This window comes from Ctenopharyngodon idella, chromosome 16 (assembly GCF_019924925.1).
Source record: "Ctenopharyngodon idella isolate HZGC_01 chromosome 16, HZGC01, whole genome shotgun sequence".
Classification (NCBI taxonomy): Eukaryota; Metazoa; Chordata; class Actinopteri; order Cypriniformes; family Xenocyprididae; genus Ctenopharyngodon; species Ctenopharyngodon idella.
Window position 1 is genome coordinate 28,404,010 of NC_067235.1, and position 19,227 is coordinate 28,423,236.

The window sequence follows — 19,227 nt, forward strand, 5'->3', positions numbered from 1 at the left end:
TAAATATGTTCTAAAAAGCAGATGAATAGTTGTTTTGTTAAATAAGTCATATTTACTAGCATGTGTTCATTTTTCAGCTGTGGGAAACGTCAATATAAAAGAACTCCTCGAAACTGGTCTGCAAAACTCCGTAAGGATTTTCCTCTGCTTTTGTATGAATGAGAAAATGAAACCAGTAAGAAAATAAGGAATTCAAATGGAGAAACAAGGGACTAGTGAATGGAAGAGTTGGGCGTGGTCTCCTCCGATGTCTGTTCAGCATTTGTGGCATGGAGCCGTCTTACCCTGGATGTTGAGGTGTGCGGCATCAGATTCCCATTCCCGCTGTCATTCGTAAAAAGGACTCAGGAACACGATTTCATCACGACACAAACCCAGAATGGCAGCCGTGCTGAGCAGATACAGAGACAACAGCAGCCACTTGTGCCCTCATTAAATCCCGCCCCCTCTCGTGACCCCACACACAGCCTGGCCCGCCTCCAAACACAAGCTGTCTTGTGATTGGTGCCCTTGTTGCCCGGGTGCAAGAAGCTCATGCAGGAGCAGGAAGTTAACCATTGTTTTGAACGCACGCTGTCACTGTAGAACCTACTGCTGTATGCATGAGAAAACATGTTTATCGATTCCTTGTAGTGTAACGATGTACAAATGTTTTAAGATCTTTCACTCAAGGGTGCCGCATGTATCGAAGGACAGCTCCATAGGCTGGTAAGATTCAATCATGTCTCAAACGTCCCCCCGTGTCCGCGTCACCAGAACATCATCCGGCCCCGTTCATACGGTCACCTTTTCTCAGAGAATTTTGTACATATGTCATATAATTCAGAGTGAAATGTGAGATTGTGGTATTTTTCGCTTTTAATGTTTGGTTGTGGAGAGCGTGGCGGAACTTTTCTTCTGCTTTAGTGTGTCAGTCCTGTGATCGTCTTCCTAAATTTACAGAATCCATCTCAAGCCTAGCGCACGCTACAAGACAGAAGCGCCATTTCATGTTTTCTCCATCCGTCCCAGATTGAGCAGCACATGGCAGTCACCAACGTTCTTGTAATGTGCACACTTCTACTTCAGATAGAGTAGTCGAAGGTGCTATTAAAAATGTTGTGATGAAACAGATTTTTTGTTCTGCATTTTGACCATAGACTAAAAAAAGTTGGACGACGCACCTTCACTCTCTGCCATTATAAAAAAGTGAAGCCGCCAATGACCAAATATGGTGCTGACATCTTGAAACCCGAGACTGCGCAGTAGTGAGCATGAAGTGGAGCCGTGGTATCAAGGCCCCGCCCACAGTCCCACAGAATCAGTTAGTACAGTTTACTGCAGAACAACTCATTATGTCGGTGTGAAATAAACGGTTATGGAAACGTAGAAATTAAAGTTGAAGCTCAAATCCGTCGGTGCCTCAGTGACTACTTCGTTCAGAGAGGCTGTCAAGCATCAAATAACTAACTAAACCCAAACTTATTTAAAAAACGAGGACTTGAATTTACATCAGTGTGATTAAAAACTACCTAAAATGACAGAAATCATCTTTGGAAAAAAAATTATTCGAAGTGTAATTTGAGTGTATAGTTTTTCTCACATCCCATTCGATTACATGGATAGGGCGGGGTTTATGAGCTATACTGCATCCAGCCACCTGGGGGCGATCGAAACGTTTTGGCTTCACTTTTCAGGACTTGTGTGGCACACTTGATTTTCACTTACAGTCAAACCAAAATTTATTCAGACAATATTACAATTTATTCACTATAGTTTAAAAAAAGGTAATAAAATATGACAAGATCTCAGAGTTAAACTGTGTCAGAAAAAATAATCTTAATTATGTCAGATAACACTTAAGCAAAACATGGTCAGGTCAAAGTGTCTGAATAATTTTTGGTCTCAAATTTTTATCAATTTTACTGGTAGTCCACTGTATGAAGAATTTTTGGGTATGTCAGTTTACTTTATTTTGCTATCCTCATTTACATAAATGAACTATAGTGTCCTGCACCCACTAGTAAAAATATCTCAAAATTATATCTAGCGTCTGAATAATTTTTGGTTTGACTGTATATCCAAGTGTATTAGATTACAGAAATAGAAAAAACTATAGGATGGGAACTTCTATCGATCAGTTGTTGACTGGATGGAGGCAGATCTGAATGTGAGGTCGCACTCAATTGTAAGAAAGGGGTGGGGTTTAAGCGGACTAAATGATTGGGAAAGTCTGGCTTACGTCACCAGAGAAAAGTTTGTCAAAGATCGAGGTCAAAAATAATTTATAAATGGGGGAATCGTTCACAATAAGATCAAAAACGTACATTTAGAAAATAGGGAGAGTTTACATTTCAAGATGACTTAAAATCAGCGCTAATGTTGCTGTTCTACGCCAGTTTGTAACATGGTCGATTAGTTGTAAAGTGCTAGCATGACAACACGAGAGAAAATGAAATGTGCAAAGGACCGTGAGCTTCTGTTTTGTAATGCGCAAGAGGCTTTAGTTTGGTGTTTCAATTGAGTTGATTTTCCCTCATGTTCACAACCGAATGTAATTCTTTCATTTCCTCATCGTCATCATCTCATGTTATATATAATTCTCTTGTAAACGTAAGGAATGTGATTTTAGCTGATTGTTTTGGGTACTTGGCTTTTTTGTGATACATGCTGCGTTCATAAAAACGTCAGGAACTGATTTGCGTATCGCCTATCCACCTTATTTTCGTCAACGCTTCAGTTATTTTAACAAATCAGCCCAGCTAACAAACATATGTTCTAAGAACATTTTGTTTATGTTCCCATTAAGTTATAAAAACATTTTTCAGTACAAATAGTTCTCAGTTAACTGCACATTTAGTTATTTACCTGATGATAATACGGTTTCTCGCGCGTTTAACACAAAAAATAGCTTACTTCCGCGTGGATTTTCCTTTTAATAAATGCTTAAAAAAATATTTCTGCGTTAAAAAATAAGGTGGATAAAACGAACGTAAGAATTGAAGCCGAATTCAGAATCAAAATGGCTGATGTGCTTTACATAGGTGACTGAACTAATATTCTCAACAAAAAACCTGGAGATGTGTGAATGTAAGGCTAAACATATTTCCTTTGATGAATTAATGAGATTTAGTGAGGAATCAATGTTGAGATTTTTTTTAAACACACTCTCCCTGAATAGCATTTATGTAGACTAGCTGTTATGAACCCATAATCACAGTTTTCTGATTTTTGGTAGATGTTTGTTTATAGCATGACACTCTTCACACTGCAGTATCCCTCTGGTCACGTGACCATTCGGCCTTGATCGATTGCCTACTTCTGGTCAGTATTGTATTAGTAATGGCAGTTTTCATCTGTACATAGTCTGCTGTGTGGTCGACCTGTCGGCACTGATTTTTGCACTCTGCCTGTAATCCACGAATAACACCGCCATGATGCATATGAAGTATTTTTAAGGAAAATTTGTAAAGTCTTTCCCTTCCCCAGTATTACTACATGTACATATTTAACCCCAACAACGATTAAGTGCTTTAGAATGATTAATGCCGCAATAGGTTTCTGTGCAAACTAAGGTTTTATTTCATTTCAGGTCGCCTTTGTACTTCTCGTGGGACAATTGTCCTGTTTCTGTGTGTTTGTATTTGCAGTTTACGTGCAAAATTACATTATATGCCATCAGGAGACTAAACCCACACAAAGAACATTCAGCTGACAATAATTCAATGTAGTTTTTTTTTTTTCGTTTATAATAACCATCTGAAGCAATACTCTGCTCACTGTGACCCTGACCTGTCAGACACACATGCACATTCGTACTGGAATTAAACGTTTCAGTCTGATGCCAATCGTCAGATTAATCAATTGATCAGGCATCTCAGCGCATTGATCCCTGACTGAAAGACACAACCAAAATGTCAATGAATGTATTTAAGGAAATTCATATTTACACAAACAGACCACACCCACACACATACTGAAATCCAGCACAGAGTTAACTGGAAATGATTTTTGTTGTTGTTTTGCAGCTGTAATTTACGTCTTTTTCTAGTCAGCCGTTGTCACAGCCTGCTGTTTCTCTTCTCGTGTCTGACCTTGTACACAGTGTTGGTATTCATAGATTCTTCATGGCTATTTTCTTTCATTTTGTGCTGTACATAGACTGATAAATAAAACGATAAAAGCTCATTTTTTTCATACAGTATCCATTCAGTATTGTAATATATTTAAGATAAAAATTAAAACTTTCATTCAAATCATGTCTCCTGTGTTGTGTACAAAAAAAAAATCTTGCGTACAGTTACGTTTTAGTACCTCAAAAGTCTAAATTCTGAGTGGATGAGCAACAGCGTACAGTTAAACCAATGAATGATATTCGCAAAAAAGGGAAATCATATAAGGTTGTATATTATTGATGTTGCCATCATTTTATAAAAACAATAAATCATGAGAGGTTGTGAGTTCATTCTTCGAAAGTGTGCTAAAAAGTTGTATCAAAACATACACATATGGCATTTATTACACCACAGCAGACAGACAAAAGTCAGTCACAGCTACAAAAGATCATGTTTTAAAATTGAAATGTTAAAAATGCTAATTACTCATTTTCATTAGTGCTTTAAGAGAAAGATGAACGATAACAAACATGATTTGACATTATGACAGGCATGTTTACAGCACAGTCCTGAATTCATCGAAGATGAAACTCGGCACATGAGCCTCTGCCACCTGAAAAAGGAGAGAAATCCAAAATAACTTTTCCTCAGGATTTTTATTGTGGAATATTTGTGTCTATAAAGAAAATGAATACAGCATCTCATGGCAATATTTCCTACCTTTCTGGGCAGTTTAGTGTAACGCACATAGTCCTCCAGAAACATTAACGCTCCGACTACATCTGAAGGCATGTCTGGGATCTTCTGACTGTAGGGAACAGACGCTGTTAGACACTTCTGTTGCCATCATGCAGAGAAGTACAGAATTTATTTAAAAAACCTGTAGATTCCACTCTAAAATCAAAATAATAATTTATACCTTGCTTTAAATGAATATCAAGATTGTTTTCATGACAATTTAAGCATATTTTTAAAACCATAATGCAATCAAAAGTTGATTAAATTTTAATTAGCAAAGTATTTATACATCAATGCAGTATTTGTTGTACTGTCTTTAAGAAGATTAAATGATTAATAATTAATTACATCATAAATGTACTGTATTTTGTATTATTTTACACTTTGTATTTATATTAATTTTACTATCTATATATTTATATTTATTATTTTTGTATTGTTTTACTCCATATAACTAGCCCAGTTAAGCATATTTTTAATACCATAATGCAAAAAAACTAATTCTCATTACTGTAATGCAAACAAATATTTCATAGTAATTTTGTTTTATTAGTAAAACTTATATTTATACATCAATGTAGCATTTGTTGTTCAGCCGTTATGCAGATAAAAAATTACTTTATAAATGCATAAAAAATAATTTTATTCTAAAAAGTCTAGAATTTTGATTTTATTTCTATTCTTAAACAGTAAAAAATGAAAATTATATACATAAAATCTGTCCAACTTATATAAGGTGTCTATGTACTTACATTTAAATGAATAATTTGATACAATGCATTTTTTGTGTACATACATGTTTTTACATTGTACTTATATTTAATAAATACCTGCATGTAATTACATCTGTAATTAATTTCTGTAATTAAATGTATAACTACACTGTTGACCCATCCCTTACCAAACCTGTCTCTAACCTTACCCATATCCCACCTCCAATTGTTTTGCTATACAACACAAACACAAGCAGTACATTGTGGTTATTTTTTGATGTAAGTACATAGTAGATAAAGACATCTAATATAAAGTGTGACCAAAAAATCTTAAGAGTCCTAAAATAGTCTATTTTATTTAATGCAAAATATAATTTCTTATTTTCTAGATATGAGATTCACCCTTCTATCATCACACAGTGAAGTGAGGTACCTGGTGCACTGCTCCATTATGGAGCGAATAAACTGTCCAATCAGAGCAAGGAACTGTTCTGTGTATCTGGAGTGAAACTGTTTGAGCAGCGTCAGGAGACCCAGGACCAGAGGAGCCCAATCCACTGGATCTGCTGCCTTCCTGCACGTCATCCCTGTGAAAGCAGCACAAATACAATGAATACTTCTTACTTGATCAAAAGTGACAGTAAAGAAATTTACATTTACAAAGAAAATCTTTTAAATGCTGTTCCTTTGAACTTTCTATTAATCAAATAATCATAAAAAAATGTACCACAAAAATATTAAGCAGCACAACTGTTTACAACATGGATAATAGGAAATATTTATTGAGCACCAAATTAGCATATCAGAATGATTTCTGAAGGATCATGTGACACTGAAGACTGGAGTAATGATGCTGAAAATTCAGCTATGATCACAGGAATAAATGACATTTTAAAATATATTAAAATAGAAAACAGTTGTGTTAAAATAATATTTCATAAAATTACTGTTTTGAAAAAAAAAAGCATAATAGACTTCTTTCAAAAACATAAAAGAATCTCACTGACCCCAAACTTTTGAACAATAGTTAACATGAAAAATCAGTTACAGACCTTGGGTTTTATTGTACTGAAGTTTTGGCAACTGCGCGATGAGGAACAGGAAGTTCACAATGGGAAAATAAGGCAGGCGCTTCGTCGTGATGTAGATCTGAAAGGAGCAGATTGATAAATACAACAAAATGTGGTTGATGTTAACAGGTCATATCACGTCAGGTAGTGAAGCACTGAAATTTGGGCCATTTTTTGTTTCAAAAAAGAAAATAGGTCAAAAAATGATACACAAATCTGATAAAATAATCACTTACAGTACATGGCAAAATGAACTCACTTTGTTTAGTGGGTTGTGGATTCCGGCCGCCTCCAGATAGGCGGTGATGTCGTAGAGCAGGGTGTTGTCCTCTTTGGGATACGGCAGCGATGGATCCTGGTAATGTGCTTCAATATCGGACAGCAGAGACCTGAAAATGATCATCAATGAGGGAGAAGGTGAAACTAATCCAAGTACCAAGAAATAAAGAAGGAAGAAACAACATTCCCAACCCACTTGTTCAAATTATCCAGCGCTGCAGCGAGGTGTTTTGAGTCAAACTTGCAGGAGTAATTCAATTCGTTGGCGATCTGCTGCCTCAAGATCTGCATCTGACCCACCTGTGAAAGAATCATAGTCTTTTTCAGCATGAAAATACAAAAATCAAATAGACATAATGGATGGAAAACAAATGTTCAAAAAGAAAGCAACACCTTCATGATGGCTTCCAGATAAGCTGCCCAAATCTTCTGGGTTTTGGCCACAGCATTGGCGTAGACTTTGCTTGCATTTGCTGAATATTGATGCAGAAAAACAAAAATATCAAGAACATTATTGTGGGAATAAGTGTCAGACTTATGGTAGTGCATCAACACACATACCCACGATCCCTTTAACAGGATTGACAGCTGTCAGCAGAGCTTTAAAGACGTCAACAACTGCTTTGTCCTTCAGGATGTTCCTCTGAAGGACTGTCAGGAAATTCTGCAAAGGAAAAACAAAGATTATTATTTATATTATTATTATTTAAATGACATTTATTGTGATGAGGGGATGTCATGGTATTCAATAAATATTTGTGTAAATATTTGCACAGACATTGATTCAACTGACTTTTTGTTTCAGTTATGATTGCTATGATTCAGTTCCTTAAGGCCCCGATATACTTCAAGTGAAATTGAAGAACAAACTGATGTGACGTAATTTCGAACAAAATCAGGCCAAAACGAAGTTCATTTGGTGTCTGAAACAGCTTTTTGACACTATTTTTTCAATTAAATTCACATTTATTTGTATAGCGCTTTTCACAATACATATCGTTTCAAAGCAGCTTTACAGAAAATTCATGTCAACATTACAATTTAGAGTAATCTGTTATCAGAGGTGACTGTGTCCAAATTACAGTTCATAACTGTTTTCATTAATGTAACTAGAAGGAAAAAAACCATCAATTAATTGCATTTCAATAGAAATTGAACACAAGTTTCACCTGCAGCTCCTTCACGATCATGAAACACAAGAGTCTGTCGAGTCCGTTCAGGCCGAAGGTTCCCAGCGTGTCTTGAATCTCAGAGAAGAGTCGGTTGTTGGTCACTTCCTGATGCATCTTCAAATCGTACCAGGTGTTCAGCTGGTCAATGTAACACGTCATTCTGAGAGGAATAAAGACGAAGAACATGACATTTCTCCAGACTTTTGGCATTCTGCCGTCAATTTGGATCTGTGACTTACTTTGGATCTGTGACTTACTTTGGATCTGTGATCCTCAGGATTTCCCTGCAAAGACGTCCAATAAACGTGGCGGATTCATCAACAGACGGATACTTAGGAATGGGAATGTGGGTGGACTGGTAGACGCTTTGCCAGTCTTGGATCTGAAGAGAACCTCTTTAAAATCAACACTAGCAGTATGAACTACCAATGAACAACAAAATCTGAGGTTTAAAAGAAGCTCAATGTGAATAAGAAGCTACAAAGACCTTCGTCCTGAGGAAACTGTTACACTCCTGCTCTACGTTGTAGTTGATGATGCGAGACACTTCCTCCTGCCAGATCTTCAGTCCGTAGATGCTCACGTAATCCTGAATGTATTCAAAAGAGCGATAAAACCCATCCATGGTGGCAGCCATTTCCTTCAGCTTTGGCATCAGCTCACTGGACTGAAAGAGAAGCAATATGACGTTCTAAAAGACACAAGGGCAGAAATATAATTATTCAGCAGGGCGAGGTGAAGGTTTGCTCACTTTGGCTTTGGGGTTGAAGATGAGGCCTTTGTGCAGAGCGTAAACCACGCGTTTGACAAGCTCTTTCCTGATCCCGTCCTCCAGAAGCTGCTTCGGATCCACCTGAAACAGACGTGTTTTCATGGTTTCCGAGCTCTCGTGACATTATAATGTGTAATACTCCATAAACATAGAAATGAGGTTAGTTAAAACATGACCTCAAATACATTATTGTCAACATGACATCAAAATCCACCCTTTTTACTGTACTTTCTTAATGCAAATTTCTGGTCTGCATCAGAAGGAAACTGCCTGTTTTTGTGATCTATCAAAAAGTGTAACATTCAGAGAATCTTTAGAGTACCTTTATAATGCCGACAAGTGTGGTCTTCATCATCAGAATACCTTCGGTGAAGACTGAGATGGCATGAGTGAGTTTTGCTACCTGTCAAATGAAGAAGGGCAGTGAGTTACTTCATTGTATATATTATTTATAAATAATTACACAAAATAAATCTATACAAGAAGAGATTCAGGTCTGAAATGTAATCTAAGTATATGAACGCAAACACTTCTAGCTACACAATCTTGATTTTGTGGAGAATTTTGCTGAGCAATTAGTAATATAATTAATTATAAATAATAAAATAATACAAAATATAAAAAATATATGGAGTAAATAATAAAATTATATATATATATATATATATATATATATAGAGAGAGAGAGAGAGAGAGAGAGAGAGCAAAATAATGCAAAATATAACAAATATAAATATAGAGAGAGTAAAGTAAATATTATATGTATTTAGAATAAAATAACGCAAAATATAATAAATATAAATATATGGACAGTAAAATTAAAATAATATTAATATATAGAGTACAAAACACAAAATATAATAAATATAAATATATGGACAGTAAAATTAAAATAATATTAATATATAGAGTACAAAACACAAAATATAATAAATATAATATAAATATTTAGAGTAAAAAAATATAAAATATAATCAATATAAATATATAGACAGTAAATAAATAAAAATATATAGAATAAAATAATACAAAAGATACTACATTTATAATATTTTTTTAATCTGCATAAATTAAAGGCAGCACAAAAAGTACTATACTACATTGATGTATAAATATAAAGAAACTTTATTACTAAAATATATAATTTTTTGCATTGTAGTTTTTTTTTTTTTTTTTTTTTTTTGCATTATGGTATTTAAAATATGCTTAATTGTGAAAATTGCAAAATATAGTCAACAGATTTTGTGAGAGAAAAAAAAACAAAACTTTTTTTTTAAATAAAATCTTTAAATAAACTGCCCAGAAAGTTAGGAAATATTCACATGACATTTTAGTTAAAAGCATGTTTATAGTTGGCTTCCTGGATAATTAATAACACATCTGGTTTAATGGCAAAGACAACTGAAGGTAACTCTATTGCCCCTTACTGAGGCTCATTACCGCCACATTCAAGAATTCAAATGTATCTGTCATACCTCATAACGGGCACTGAGTTGAGAGTAGTCCTTCAGTTTGTCTTTGTCCAGACGTGTGGGCACCTCCATAATGTCATGGATCTGCAGTTTGATGATTTTGGCCAGCGAGGTGAACATACTCTCTGGAATGATCTGCAGTACCTGGTAGGAAGCATGTTTGCATGAAACACAATTAAAGAGATATGGACAAAATCAGGGCAAATACAGAGGCATTTCTTCTCCAAACCTTTCTGACATAAGCCACCAGCTCCCCAGAGTAAAACTGAGACACGCTGAGCAGATCTGGACTGTTGACCTGGTTGATTCGTAGGAGAGGCAGATCCAGCGCAGACGCCAGCTGTTCACGTTCACAATTAAGAGCAGATTCAGTTAGCAGTGGATTTGTTTCTAGTGTCATACATTAACAGGCCAGTCGGACTCACCTTTAGAAAAGTGGCTCTGAGTTTGGTCACCATCGAGGGGTTTGCTCTGATGCTCTCTTGCATAATTGAGGTGAAGCTGTGAGAAACACATTTGGAAAAGGAACTTTAAAGTGCAACTGTTGTGCTTTTTTAGATATTACCTTTCACGTAGTCTGACGCAATTGTTACTGTTCATATCACTGTGTATCAAGTATTGAGGAAGCCTCTGGAGCTGAAATTCAGATATGGTAATGGGTGTTTTGTTTCTGACACCAATCACAACAGACTGGGCCATCTGACCAATCAGAGCAGAGGAGGCTCTTAGAAAGGAGGGGTTTAGAGAGACCGGTATATTATGCAATGTATATTATGAGAAATTTAATATGTTTTTCACCTTGGATGCATAAACCTATTGCAAGAAACCTCCAAAACTAAATTAGGAACCTTTAAAATAGCATAATAGGTGCACTTTAACCTTAAATTAGTTCGAAAACAAAAAGAGGCCAATGTAACACCAATACCTGTCAATGATCTGCCAGGCGTAGGACAAATCCCCCACTATCTGCATTGTGATTAGCACTTCTTCTTTGATATTGATGGTGCGGATCATCTGATGGAGGAACTTGCGTGTGTCCGCCAGGAACTGACACACCTGCAGGTTCGACTCCAGCTGGTGAAACTCTTGGACCTTCCCAGAGAAACAATTTCATGTGAAATCACTGAAGAGAATTACATCACAGTACACGTTCAGGTGTGTTTGTACCTCCACAAGAGCCTGAATGAGCTGCACAGTCTTCCTGCCAGCAGCGGTCGAGTCCTCATAGTTCAGGGACTCGATCTGTTTGGAGATCTCTCTGAACCAGGCCTGAAGATTTTCTGATGAACAAATGAATGCATGAACACACTGACAATAATCTCAATAGTGTGCTTTTTCCATGTTTTGAATCTGCATGTTTACCATTTTTCTCTACCCTGGTGAGAGGTTTGACCCCAGAAAACACCTCGGCTAGCTCCATCATTCTCTCTGATCCCTCCTTCTTATAGCTCTCCCACTTGAGCTGCTTCTCTGCCAACATCTGCTTGAACATCTGAATATCACACAAACCGAGAGAAATTAATATTGATAGGCTTTTATGTGAGATCTCATATCAAAATACATTACCATTCAAGTTTGGGGTCGGTAAGATTTTTCATGTTTTTGAAAGAAGTCTTTTATGCTCACCAAGGCTGCATTTATTTGATCAAATATTATTGTGAAATATTATTACAATTTAAAATAACTGTTTTAAAATGTAATTTATTCCTGTGATCAAAGCTGAATTTTCAGCATCGTTACTCCAGTCTTCAGTGTCACATGATCCTTCAGAAATCATTAATATGCTGATTTGGTGCTCAAGAAACATTTCTTCTTATTATTATCAATGTTGAAAACACTTGTGTTACTTAATATTTTTGTGGAAACTGTGATAGACTTTTTTCAGAATTCTTTAAGTTCAAAAGAACAACAATTATTTGAAATAGAAATCTTTTGTAACATTATAAATGTCTTTAGTGTCACATTTAATGTGTCCTTGCTGAATAAAAGCATTAATTTCTTTAAAGAAAGAAAATAAATGTACTGACCCCAAACTTTTGAACAGTAGTCTACATCTAGAAAATGATATCTTGCCTGAAAGTTAAAAAAGCCCAGACTATGGAAGGCTATATTGGCCTCACAGACAGATAAATACACAAAAACTACAAGTCCACTAGACAAAAATACAGTGTAATAAGTCAGAACAGGCTGAAGGTCTGTGCCGAGATTAGTAGATATGCTCTAGGATGAATTACAGTTTTACATTTTGGTCTTAGGTTACAGATTTTGAAGAAATAAAAAAAAGACTGTCAAACCGACAAAATAAGGAACAGTGACGTTTGAGCTGAGGTAACACATTAAGATTATTTCTATTTACCTCTTTGAGTATGAACTCGAACTGGGCTGTGTCCAGCAGCAGCTGAAACAGAATTTTGGGATTGTATTTGGAGTCGTTGATGACTTGCTCTTTGATCTGACGCAGTCTCTTGTTGTTTGGATCATAAGCTTTAAGAAAACAACAACAACAACAATGATTCGGAAAAGCATTTTGATGCATTTTATCGAACACAAACTCTACAAAGTGATAATTCCTTTAAAATAGATTCAATTAAAGCTCAAAACATTTAAACCAATGGTTCTCATCCAGGGGGCTTCAGCAAACTTCCAAAGGGCCCTCAAGATGACCATTATCAAATTTCAACTAACTCCCTCAACAACTGTCATTTTTATTTAAGCACCAGAATTTCCATGGTCTTGGAAAACCTGGATATTTAACCATTGACTGAATTTTCTGTCATTTATGAGACAACGCTTCCTCGCCATTGACAGAATTTTCCGGCTTTCTGTGTACGGTAGGTGGCAGTATTACGCATCTTCTGAAAGAGTACAGCATCTCTGGATCAAAAGGAAAGCACGAAGCTAGAATAAAGCTTTTTTGTTGTTTAATGCAGAGGCTCTCTTATTATCAGTGTTAATTTCGTTGACGAATAATTTTTGTCAACGACATTTTTTCATGGACGAAAACGAGACGATTACTAAATAAAAATGCGTTTTGAATGACTAAAAATCTACTCTAATTTTCGTCAACGAATAAAAAGGAGACGAAAATGATAGAGAGGGACGATATATTTGGGAAGATATCCAGACTGCTGTCCTGCGTGGAAGATGCGCACATTTAAAGTGTAACGTGCTGTTCTAACCGCGGAAAAACGCGGCGCTGTTACGCGCTCTACAGGCTCGCCCAGCAGCACTTCAGACTGCTTCGCAATTAATGAATAGCGCACATTTATGCCAAGAGATTGCTAATGTTGATGACAATGTTTACTACACAATGTTTATATGGTAATATGTTTTAGGCGGTTGTAAGAATGCATATTTTATCTCGCTCATCTGAACTTAAATGAGCAGCCTGCTACAGTGCAGACTGCAGACATTTCAGAGTAAGAGTCAGGTTTATAATTATTATTTTTTCCTGGTCATTATTGTTATTTTGGTTACACAAACTGTATTTAATTTAATTTCTGTTTAATTCATAGTAAACTACTGTATCTTGTCACAGGAAGGAAAGACTAAGAACATTATTTGACACATTATTCTATATATTTTACAGGTATAAGGGTTATTATAGTTAACTAAACCTAAAACCATAAAAAATTCTTCATTACTTGAAATAAACGTAAACTGAATTTAAAAAACTAAATATATAAAAAATGTAAACTTATTTTATTTCATCTAGTTTCCAAGCTTTAGCTTAACCTGATATACTAAAATAACAAACAGAAATAAAAAAACTATATAGACATTTAAAAGCAAAAACTAAAAGACATAAACACACATAAAATTACTAAAACTTTTAACTAAAATTACAATGAAAGCAGAAAAACTAAAAATCAAATCTAATCAAAATTTTAAACAAAAACTATAATAGTGCCTCAATGATAAGTTTCAGCCCCTGACAAGTACTGAATTGAGCTCTCTTTCATGTGTTTTTGCTCTTGAACGGTCAAAAACCGTACACTTTGGCGAGTAAAGTACAGTTGGTTGTCTTAAGTGAACATAAACAGTTTAGAGAGTATATCAGATGTATATAAGTGTATTGGATCTATGTATTGTTAGAGAAATGCTTACTTAATCCATTACAATTTAACTAAATTAGATTTTAGTTGACTAAAATCTTATAATATTTAGTCGACTAAAACTAGACTAAAACTAAAACAATTTCCAATGACTAAAATATGACTAAAACTAAATGGCATTTTAGTCAAAAGACTATGACTAAAACTAAATCAAAATTTGCTGTCAAAATTAACTGGTTATTATATTATATTCTTACACCATAATATTCTGGGGGCCATGAAGCTTTTGTAAAAATTATCAAAAACGCTGGCGGTGAAAGAGTTAAACAAGCCTGATTTTACAAGTGTGATTTTTAAACCTGGAAATGTTATGTATATTGATAAAATCTTAAGAAGTCAGAGAAATGTTTATGATGAATATAATTTTCAAGCTCTAAAATATTTCATCAGGTAGAAATTGCTATTTGTGAGTAAAAATTCATACAGCTACTGAAATTTCCGGAATTACGGAATTTAATTATTTTAATTATCTAGAATTATTTTAATTATTATATATAATAACTATATATTATTATTTATTTATTTTAATATATTGACACTACTAGTTACTGTAAATAAAAAAGGTTGAAAATAAGCAGCTTTGTCATTACAGCAGAAGCACCAGAAATATCTGGTATATAGTCTTTGAAAATGTGGGCCTCTGTGTCCAAAAGGTTGAGAACTGCTGGTTTAACCTTTATTGACCCAAGACATCTCACCGGACTCAGCAGTGTGCAGCATCAGCCAGCGGATGGCAACGTTACAGTCACGAAGACAGTTGAGCAGTTTGGGAATGTTGTCCAGGACGATTTCTTCTCTCAGGAATCCCTCCTTCAACAACTGCTGCACCTGCGGCCGCAAACTCTCCACACTGGCAGCGTATCGACCGGCCTGAGAGGAGAGAACAATGACTGTGTGTGAGCCCAGAGTGACTCTGGATTAGATCGAACGCGTGTGTGAACGGGAACAACACAGGTGACTATACCTGCTCTCTGATGTTGGCTGTCTCCAGCGTGTAGTTCAGGGCCGTTTTAGCTGCTTTATACGGTTCCCATGCCTCCACCAAGTTCACAGTGATCCCCATGTATATGCTTATAACCTAATGATTTAAGTCGATATTGCTATATAAAGATTTCAAGCGTATAACATTTTCTGAATGGACATGGTTAATAAAGTCTTCTCACCCAGTTGTCAGGGAAGTATTTGTCCACGATCTCTCTCATCTTGGCCTGTTGTGTGTGCAGGATGGAGGGGGTGAAATATAAGCAGACACACAGCATAGCGGCCTGCGTGGCCAGCGCTGTACTACGGTGCTCCGGCAGAGGATACGCAGACACCTAGAACAGATGTACATAACATGAAGCAAGAGTTATCCACCTAAATTAGGGGTTTTCAAAATTATTGATCCCACAGACCCAGAATATGTGAGGAACCTCCTTTCTAAAATATAAATATAAGGCAAATGTAGAAAAATATGAAAAATGTAGTAACTAGAAAATGTACTTTCTATTAAGTTTCTGCATTTTATTTGTCAACAGAATGTAATAATTGGTCATTATCAAATGTGTTTCATTTATAAATATATATAATTTAATTTTATATTTAAATATATATACTGTATGTGTGTGGATTTTTACACTGTTTTTCTCTGAACTATTTTTTCATTTTATCAGTCAATAGAATAAAAATGTTGTTATTATCAAACTTATTTTATTATTAATAATTTTGTTTTTTCACAATTTTTTTCTTTAACTTTTCAAAACACTTCATGAAGCTTCGAATCTTTTGTTTCGATTCAGTGGTTCAGATCACGTATCAAACTGCCAAAGTCATGCGAACCATTGAAATTTCGAAACACTTATGACGTAAAGAAGCCTCGTTTACTGAAATCACGTGACTTTTGCAGTTTCATACATGCTCTGAACTACTGATTCGAAACAAAAGATTCGTAAAACTTCAAAACTTCATGAAGCAGTGTTTTGAAATCGCCCATCACTAAATATTGTTGAATAAAGTCGTTATTTTGTTTTTTTGGCGCACAAAAAGTATTCTCGTCGCTTCATAACATTAAGGTTGAACTGCTGTAGTCACATGAACTGTTTTAAATACGTCTTTAGTAGCTTTCTGGGCATTGAAAGTGTTAATTGTCTTGCTGGCAATGGAGGCCTCACTGAGCCATCAGATTTCATCAAAAATATCTTAATTTGTGAGATGAATGAAGGTCTTATAGGTTTGGAATGACATGAGGGTGAGTAATTAATGACAGAATTTTCATTTTTGGGCGAACTAACCCTTTAACCTTACTGTTTCATTTTATCTGTCAATAGAATAAAATAATTTACCATTATCTCATTTAATTTACTATTTATTAGTAATACTTTATGTTTTGTTTTTTTGTTTGTGTGTTTGACACTATTTTTCTCTGAACTTTCCCAAGGACCCCCTATCTTCCCCAGTTTGAAACCCCCGGTCTAAATCACACTACTGTCTTACCTGGTTGTAAATGTCATCAGAGCGGAGGCGGCCGATCACCATACTGATGAAGGTGGGGCTTATGGGAACTCTCTGGAAGTAGCTCTCGGGGTAGTTGGGCGGCCGCTTGGCTCCCGGGTGGCTGGAGTATCCTGTACTACGCAAGAGCTTGCAGATGTCATCCAGGTTGGAGTCGCCTGAGGAGCGAGCAGCGCTGGGGAGATGAGAAATATTGTTTAATGCGATTATTCAGTTGCACCTGAATCCGTTTGTCCATCTGTTGAGATGTTTCATCTCATCTGAGCTGCTTGTCAGTTATAGAAGCCAATCAGATGAGTAACAAAAACATCTCCAAAAAATGCAAGGGTGTAAGGCAAGATATAGTCTTACCTGTATCTGTAGTAGGACACCAGCATCCTTTCTCTCACCTCCCCCTCCATCTTCTGATCAATGACCAGTAACATGACTCCATACAGGTACAGAGCCTCACACTGACAGAAATCACATGCATTTATAAACTGATTCACTCCATTAACTCCTATTTGTATTTAGTGAAGCAGAAATTTACCAGGAGCTGTTTCCCATCTTCATTTAGTAAAACAGTTTCCAGCGTTTGTTGAATATAGACCCCTTCATTGAGATCATCCAAGTACCTTCAGAGGAAACAATATATATATATTTTTTTAATTGATTAAATAATAATAATTTTTGATTTAGTGGGAGAAAGTAACTAAATTATGTCAAATAAATATTTGCTCCAGCAAAACTAATGGTGCTGATTTGCACAATTAGTTTCGATAATTTCAGATATGTTGCATTTGAAAACAACATGCACCTTATCAAGTCTACAACATATTTATGGACACTCTCAAAGGCCAGGTAGAACCGTGTCAATATTTCTATGTTGTTTTCCCGAAACTCCTCATCCAAATCCTGTAGCTCCGGCTTTGCTTCTAGTTTACCCTCATAATACTCCTGACCCTAAAATACAAAGATTCATATCAGAACCATTTGTTCATCTGATCATGTTAGAAAGACCAGATCCAATTCATTTAAGACGATATAATAACAGATGACAATACAAGTACCTTAAAGTAGCTGAAATCACAGATGATGTCTCCATATTTCTGCTGGTCAGTCTTGTCTTTGAGTCTGAAAACTGCAGGAATAAAGTCTGACAGTCTCAGTAATTCTGCTATGATGGCATTTCCTCTGGACACAATCCTCAGGATGGCCTGACCACACAGGTTGTTCTCTGCCAGAAAATCCACCATGATGAGGAAGGAAACAGCAGATCTGCTCTCTGATCATTCAGTCTCTCCTCAGTGACGGCTAGATCTGATAATATTCAATAAAAAAGCATTACTTTTCCACACTAACCACTTTATTGACTGCCATCATTACAGATGTACATAAAGTCATTTTACACAACTCTGACCTCAAATTAATTTTTTTCCATAATATATTTCAATAACAATCTACTGTTTATTGCTCAAAATTGATCAATCTGCGGTCAAATGGTACGAACGCACGGTTCACTATGAATGAAGTTATGCACTATAATAGCCAAATCCACACATAAAATTCGTTTATATGATTAAATTATGTTTGTTGATTTTAGATTCTGGTCACTCACCCCCAGCAGTATATAGATCAGACACTTCCTGTTTACAAATCACGTGGGTGTCACGAGGGGAGCTCATTGGTCGCTCCGCCCAGCGCTTAGGCTAAATGGCTGCGTACTGGTCAACCGCTTCAAAATAAAAGTCTCACAGTTGACGTTTAAACGTTTATTTGAGTGATTCTTTACATGGGTAAACATTTGTGTACCACAGGATACCCTATTTGCGTCTCTTTAATCACGTTTTCCTCATTTTTAAACATTTGATTTGTGGGAATTTCTTTATCTTGTCTCCAAAGAACTCACAAAATAATATTTTCAGCTCATTTGGTATTTATCTTAAAATTTATATAACAAAGAATCACTCCCCATTTACTGTTACATTTACAACGTATTTTACTGATTTTCTTTTCAAGAAAAAGTTAATATTTGGTTAGGGAGTGGGAGAATGAAGACCCAAATTTTCAAATATTTAGGATCTGAGAGTAGTTTTATTAAGTGCCATTACCAAACTATTAGTATTTTAATTAAGAAACAATACCTTTCGATTTTTCTTTTTTTATCAATTCAAATTCCAAAAATGTCATTACCATAATACTATATATATATCCCATTAACACACATTATCCTCTTGCTGCAGTGTAATTACTTATTATATAAAATATGACAATAGGCTTAAATATGTTCCATGGTATTCTCCCAAAATGTGACACCATTAGGACACTTATGG

At 35.5% G+C, this 19,227-nt stretch overlaps 2 protein-coding genes across 3 annotated transcripts in view; one reads left to right on the plus strand and one right to left on the minus strand.

Annotated features, from left to right (window-relative positions):
* The window catches only part of adam22 (ADAM metallopeptidase domain 22), a 69,753-nt gene extending 65,518 nt beyond the window's left edge, over positions 1 to 4,235 (plus strand). The window contains exon 31 of the mRNA XM_051864659.1: positions 78 to 4,235. Within this exon, the coding sequence (XP_051720619.1) occupies positions 78 to 98 (21 nt within the window). The 3' untranslated portion in view covers positions 99 to 4,235. The remainder of the gene's footprint in view (positions 1 to 77) is intronic.
* On the minus strand, positions 1,434 to 18,614 carry washc5 (WASH complex subunit 5). Of its 2 annotated transcripts, none has more exons than XM_051864656.1 (29): positions 18,513 to 18,614; positions 17,965 to 18,214; positions 17,712 to 17,857; positions 17,445 to 17,529; positions 17,267 to 17,367; positions 16,898 to 17,090; positions 15,589 to 15,741; positions 15,390 to 15,503; positions 15,124 to 15,295; positions 12,667 to 12,794; positions 11,673 to 11,802; positions 11,478 to 11,590; positions 11,236 to 11,402; positions 10,736 to 10,811; positions 10,540 to 10,650; positions 10,314 to 10,454; positions 9,161 to 9,241; positions 8,818 to 8,919; positions 8,554 to 8,733; positions 8,324 to 8,448; positions 8,064 to 8,226; positions 7,456 to 7,558; positions 7,288 to 7,367; positions 7,091 to 7,194; positions 6,875 to 7,004; positions 6,598 to 6,694; positions 5,979 to 6,132; positions 4,815 to 4,902; positions 1,434 to 4,707 (listed from the first exon to the last, which is right to left on the minus strand). In XM_051864656.1, exons 2-29 carry the CDS (start codon positions 18,148 to 18,150, stop codon positions 4,651 to 4,653), a joined length of 3,480 nt encoding a protein of 1,159 aa, XP_051720616.1. In that variant the 5' UTR covers positions 18,151 to 18,214; positions 18,513 to 18,614; the 3' UTR covers positions 1,434 to 4,650. The 2 variants fall into 2 exon arrangements, with proteins under 2 accessions (XP_051720616.1, XP_051720615.1); XM_051864655.1 differs by lacking the exon at positions 18,513 to 18,614 and adding an exon at positions 18,315 to 18,471.
* Positions 18,615 to 19,227: the final 613 nt, after the last annotated feature.